The sequence below is a fragment of the Loa loa genome (assembly GCF_000183805.2).
Source record: "Loa loa unplaced genomic scaffold supercont3.196, whole genome shotgun sequence".
In the NCBI taxonomy this organism is placed as follows: domain Eukaryota; kingdom Metazoa; phylum Nematoda; class Chromadorea; order Rhabditida; family Onchocercidae; genus Loa; species Loa loa.
The window spans coordinates 37,393-43,989 of NW_018108376.1; the positions used below are offsets into that span (position 1 = coordinate 37,393).

The window sequence follows — 6,597 nt, forward strand, 5'->3', positions numbered from 1 at the left end:
ATTGTATTCCTAGCATGGAAATGCTTTAAAAAAGCGAATATAAAAAAAAAAAAAAGAAAAGGATAGAATTTAGGGTAGGGAAAACTTTTCACACATGGAAATGCTAGTTGAATTCACTTTACCTTTGTCAAAGATATGACGGAGAAAGGGAGAGATGATAAGAAAAAGAAAGAAAAGGAAGAAAACACCACAAAAAATTAAATGATTGGAAGATATTTTCCCTGTTTTCAGTTTTGACAAAGCACACATAAAGCAGAAGGCTTCTGATAAAAGCTTTACAGATATCTTTCATAACTAATTAAAACCATTCATCCATCAGTTTGCTGAATTATATTCTTCCACTTTTTTTTTTTTTTAGGATGCTAAGCTTTTCACATTTGATTGTCGCAATAATTGCTCAATGCATGTCCAATTTCACTTCATCTTAATTCGGTTTCACGTGCGTCTCAAATTCTTGACGTACTGCTGAAATTTCTTTCTCTTATTTCATTCGTTAATTTTTTTTAACATCGAGATAGAATTCCTAATTATTTTAAATTGTTCACTAAAACTTCTGAATGTTTTTGTCCTTTATTTATTTTCTTTGTTTCAACCTTAATCATTTTCAGTCTAATTTTTGATTAAACGTTTTGCTTGGATTTTTAGATCAATCTTTTTCTACTCTGGAATCTTTCCATGCTAATATACTCTTTTCATACACACTGCTATACGGACACACTGTTTGAAAGTGGTATATAATTTATTTCACAGTCAAACTCCCCCCTCAGTAAAGACAGCAGAAAGTTTTTCCAGTCAACAAAGCAACTTACATGGGTAGAATAATTAGTGAAATAGCAGGCGGCACTACTGTCACAACCATTAACACAACATAACAGAATGGTCAGTGAAACAGCTACTACTAGATAACTACAACTACTGGTATAGTAATCCGATAGCTGACTTTCTGATCTCCAGCACTTTCCAAAAACCTTCTCATTTTTGAAAGAGAACAACTTAAGATAATTGCTCCAATTGACTCCAGAACTTATTCCAGTTTTATTTCATTTAAATTTAATAACAAAAACTGCTACGAAAGAAGAATGAAAGGGAAAAGAGCAAACCATCAAGTTTATCAGTCAATTTCTCGGCCGCACGACCTATTTGTTTTTCAATAGCTGATTGGTGCTTCTGCACGAATGACTGTATGAAACGGTAGTAAACTTTCTGCGCACCCCTTGTCATTGGCAAATACAAATACAACAGGAAAACGCACTGTAATTAAGGAAACGTCTGATTTACTTAAGCTAATTTAAAAATAAAAGATAATAGAAAAAAAGAAACTCCCTCAACTTCTTTAAAAAAAGAAACTGAAACGCTGGAAGATGTTTAAAAGCAAGAACATTTATTGAGTAAACAATTACTCAATCCATAAACTGAAAGCTAGGATCAAGTTATCATATGGAAGTAGCTCCGTACAATTTTCACTGAAATATTCGTTAAAATTATGTACAGTAAGTGAAAATGAAAGTGGTGTCGTTCAAGCAATTACGATATCGCACTAGAAGTATAATTTGAAGAGATTTTTCAAGAATTCATGCTTTTTCACAACCATCATTATAACTCTATCCTAACCACAGCCATTTAGTGAGTGCAGAACACCCTGACAAAATATTAATTTGATACGGAATAAATTTCTACCGTTATGCTTATTTTTACATTGCTAATTTTCATTCATATATTAAACAAGAAACGACTTAGCTAACTTTGTAAATAATTGTATAACAAAAAATAACCGAATGTATATTATATTACGATCATTGCCATTTGACAAATCAAACAAAACAGTTGTCACTGTATTTAAAAGTTGTATTTTTTGCCTAATGCTACACACATGAATTGATTTACCACCACTTTAACATCTACAAAAAGTCAAATAATTTACGAACTGATCTAATACTGCTTTGATACCATAATCACAACATCTTTAGAATATTTGGAAGTTTACTCTACCCATCACTAACAGCCTGTCCTAAACAATGTAATGGTTGGTGAATGGCATCACTTTTTTTAACTGAATATTATGATAGTTTTTCTCGTATTTTACACTTTCCTTAAAATACACTTCCTATATGATATCAGTAAAATATGTCACTTCCGAAAGATGAAAAAGAAAAAACTATACCTACACCAGAAAGAAACAGTACTAGAAGATAACTTTTCATATACTAGGTACTAAAATTACAAATATACCTTGAGTAGCCAATAGAGCGGGAAATATGTTACGAATGTTTCCGAAAAGCATTCGACGATGTTGAATAATGCAAAGATAACCCAGTAGGTTAACCACTGTGCGCCATCATCCTTATGAAAAGTTTCGACTGATCTGATTCTAAAAAACCAACTTGTTGATGACACACCCATACTCCGTCGGTATTTATATTTCGAGCATCTTTACATATACAAAGAAAAAATTTATTCACATGAGGTCTACAACATTATAACTAGACCTGCTACATTAAAGATCATAGAGACATTAGCTGGAAAACGTTTCGATATTCACAGTCAACTTCAACCATCGATATACTTGTAATAACCGAAAGTCATGCGAATGCCATTTAGTACATGATTTCGATTTGCATACTTCTATTTTGCTGAATGTGAAAATTATTTCCACAAATCTTACCTATATTTCTCTTTCAGTCATTGAATTTTCCGACTTCTAAATCGAAACCGATATTTATCCATGTTCACCTGCTCACTTTTTCCAAACTATCTTAAAACTATTCCACAAGTTATCCCCACAACCACTACCCTCTAATGCTTTTACTTCCTTCTCTCTCTTACAACAAAAAAGCAAGTAAATGCAACAAATGCAATTCTGAATAAGTTAATAAGATAAACATAGTTAGGGAGAGAAAATTAAACGATTAGGATTGCTGGACAACCTAATTTAAATGGGAATATTTGACGAGAAGCATCATATTTTTTTTCCATCAGTTAATATAAGGTTATATCCAATTGTGCGAACAACCGGAGATTTATTATAGTAACTGATAACAGGGTTAAAATCTTATGAAAATGGTTCGTATCACTAGCAATCATTTTGTTAAAATTTAAATATTATTATCTTATTAACTCACAGTTGGAAATAAAAGCAAGCAGAAACACTTACGAGATGTAAGCCGGATAGACAAAGCCAATGATATCGCATAAAAGTTCAGCAAAAGATCCAAATATCAAATACAGAGCATGAATTCCAACAAAACCTAAAAAGATTTTTTTTTTCCAACAAACATTATACAATGATATATCAAAAAGGTGATTTATATTAGTTTCTAGAAAACGAAAAAATAACGTATTAGCATTTCGCTGAGAGATAAGATTATCGTAATCAGAAAAAAGAAGAAAAAAAACTACAACAGCTAATCTGTATCCAAAAGCTACTTTCAACATAAACTGATTTAGAAACTAATTGATCATATCCCAAAATTTTCAAACTTCAAATTTGAAAAATTTGTCATTGGTAAATGGAAGAAAGAACGAGGGAAACGAAATTTTATTCATATAATGTTATTCATTCAACAAAACATAAACGTGATTATTTAGGCATTTAATAGCCTTCCTTTTCAATAAATATTTTAAAATTATAAATCGTAACAAAATATTACTAAGGTACAAATAAACTTCACTTAATTGTATATTTATATTAGAACTAAATAAACTAACCAAGTACAAGATGTAATCGTTTAAGTCCCACTTTCGCTTCAATTTGTGCCAACAAATTCGTCACAGCATTTTCTTCATGCAATTTCTTATCCACATCTTGTAATAATTTATCAACCGCAGGTGGAAGCGGCATTTTTATTTATCTTATAAAAATTACTTGATCAGTGTAACTTATTCTGAAAAAATTTAAAAAAGTTTATTTGTTAATAATAAAGTAAAGAAGCAAAGAATTATGACGAAATGAAGAAATAATAATGCGTAATGATAAATAATTGATATTATCAATGTTAAATTATAAGGTAGTCTACAAGTCACTACTAAACACCAGGTAAACTATGATGGATGTAATTGGAAAATAATTAATGGAAATTGCTAATTAAATAATTGACTATAATTAATCATGAATGCATGAAAAAAAATGTTTGCTTCCAAAAAATTTTAACAAATACTTGACATTTTAATGAAACATTTATCAAACATTTAGAAAATCAAAAAAATCATGGACTTTTTACTTAATTATCAGATATGAAATGATAAATAAATCATAATTTGTACAGTGTGAGAAATCAATTAAGAAGCTGCTTATGGATCCTAATTAATTAGTCATAGAACGTGTCCATTACCTAATGCGTAGTAATAACTTATCAAGCATTTTGTTCAAAGTATGCAAAATATAAGGAGAAAATAGCGATTTAATTAATCAAACGGCTTAAGCATATACATGTCAACTGAAACTGGTCCTATGATGCTGAAAATTACTTTTGGAATGTAAAAATTTGTTAAGCGCTCATTTTATAATCACACACGCACAGACACACACACATGCACTGCACAGACAGACACACACATACACACACACACATACACACAGATATCTACATAGAGATGATTATGAATTAACGAAATATATTTTGGAATTAAGTATTAATATTCGAAACTACAAACTTAGCCATCATCCTTCTAATAATTAGCTAATATTTATAATAAATTGTAAATCTTTTAGTCAAAAAAAATGATCTCAGAAATGTAAAAATTGTGAAAATAATATAAAGTACATCAGAGAAAAGTTTAGAAAATAGGAACAAAAAAAAAGAAAAAGAAGATCAACAACAGTTCTGCTATGTTATAAAGATACACATTCGGGTAAGAAGTATTTAACTTAAGCACCGTATCTCAAATATTTCAACTCAAACTATTCCGGTAATCTCTTCATGCTAAGAAGTGGTAGCACTTAAGTTTCAATTTATACATAAATTGAAAGAAGAAAATGAAAAAGATGTAGATAGGTTATTGTTAGTATTGCCAAAATATTACGAGAGAAGAAAGGGAAAAAAAAAGAAAAAATCAGGAGAAAAGATGAATTCATTAAAAAAAAAAATACAAAATGTAGAAAAGCTTTTTTTTTCCTTTCCTTAATAACTATTTGAAATTTAGGAAGAAAAAAAAAAGGAAAGGAGAAAATGATTAAAACTTTCACATGACCAAATTATTTAGCAATTATTTTTCAGCTCTCTTATTCCTTATCCTCTCTCTCTCTCTTTCTTTGCAAACTCTAAGTAAAAGGGAGATGAGAATAAATGAGAATATGCAAAATACCTTTTCATCAATTAGCATCTAAGAGATTAAATCATAACAGTGATAAGCTACTACTTTAACAATTCATCAGTCATTCCATAAATAAACTTTTTTTTTTTCAAAAAAAATTCATATTTATTTCATATTTAAAATCATATTTATTTTGAAAACAAAAAAAGAAAAGAAAGAAGAAAAAGGAAAAAAGATGAAATTAGTTTCCTTAATTAGAAAATTGAAATTACCGATATAATTAATAGAATGCTATGAATAGCAACTACATTTACGTTCAGTAATAATTTTCAATTTTAACTTGAAACAAAAAATAAAATAATCGATTTTAGCAATGAAGTAAGCATTAAATGATGATGAAAAATATAACAGTTAACTAGAAGAAGCATTAGAGAAAAAGAAGAAAGATGGAGAAAAAAGTAGTATGAAAAAAAAAATTGAAATCAAATTTCACCATTTTTTAAGCCATTCGTCGATAGCTATTCGCTATTCACATTAAATTCTTCAGTAATTGAATTATATTAACAGAAGAAAAAGCATTCCAGACGTGAAATCAATCAAAATGTTGTTTTAAAAATTAAATTATTTACTCCAAATATTTGATAATTCAAAACATTTTTCATTCCCTGGTAATGATAAAGTATCTTCCAGTGCTGATGGTTAAGTGCATAATTATACAATAGATAATATAATAATGGAATTATATTCAAATTTCACTGAAATACCTAAAATTCATTTTGTAACATTATACATTTTATTTTAATTTTCGAGTTATTATTTTCAAAATTTTAAAATTAATTTGAAAAAAAAACAAATGGATAGTTTCCATAAGCATTAATTTCTTCAATGAAAGATAAAATCATTCAAATTGTTATAAATTTATTATAAATTCAATGAAAAAAAAAACACTAGTTTTTGCAATTAATCTTAAATTCATTCCATGGTTTCTTTAAAAAAAAAAATTAAATTAAAATCAATCTTCAAAAAAAAAAAACATTCATACATTTGCACGCACTGTATTTAGAAAAAAAAAAAACAGTATGCTATAGGTAAAAATGTTACAGAAAAGACTAAATTAATTAAGTTAAAAATAATTTCAAAATGAAAAATGAAAACGGTTTTACTACTTAGTAAAATTATTTATCCAACGTTACAAATAATTTACAAATTAGAAGTGGAAAGCGAGAGAGAGAGAGAGAAAAACGGAGAGATAGAGGGCGACAGAAAAAGGAAAAGAGAATTAGGATATTATTAATCATTTCATACTCAATTATACCAAAAAAAAAATAAAAAATAAAATAAATTAAA

The 6,597-nt window shown here is 28.2% G+C and overlaps 1 protein-coding gene across 1 annotated transcript; it reads right to left on the reverse strand.

Moving 5' to 3' along the window:
• Positions 1-219: 219 nt before the first annotated feature.
• On the reverse strand, positions 220-3,887 carry LOAG_18107 (hypothetical protein). The gene is made up of 5 exons (XM_020450775.1): positions 3,706-3,887; positions 3,152-3,245; positions 2,230-2,368; positions 1,101-1,251; positions 220-465 (listed from the first exon to the last, which is right to left on the reverse strand). Exons 1-5 carry the CDS (start codon positions 3,836-3,838, stop codon positions 425-427), a joined length of 558 nt encoding a protein of 185 aa, XP_020305511.1. The 5' UTR covers positions 3,839-3,887; the 3' UTR covers positions 220-424.
• Positions 3,888-6,597: the final 2,710 nt, after the last annotated feature.

Bases quoted from the DNA above. Each gene is read 5' to 3' on its own strand.
- LOAG_18107 (XM_020450775.1), bottom strand. From the start codon at position 3,838: ATGCCGCTTCCACCTGCGGTTGATAAATTATTACAAGATGTGGATAAG. The intron at 1,252-2,229 runs GTATATTTGTAA...CCTTAATTACAG, and splicing joins CGCTCTATTGGCTACTCAAG to TGCGTTTTCCTGTTGTATTT. The intron at 466-1,100 runs GTTTGCTCTTTT...AAGAAATTTCAG, and splicing joins ATTGACTGATAAACTTGATG to CAGTACGTCAAGAATTTGAG.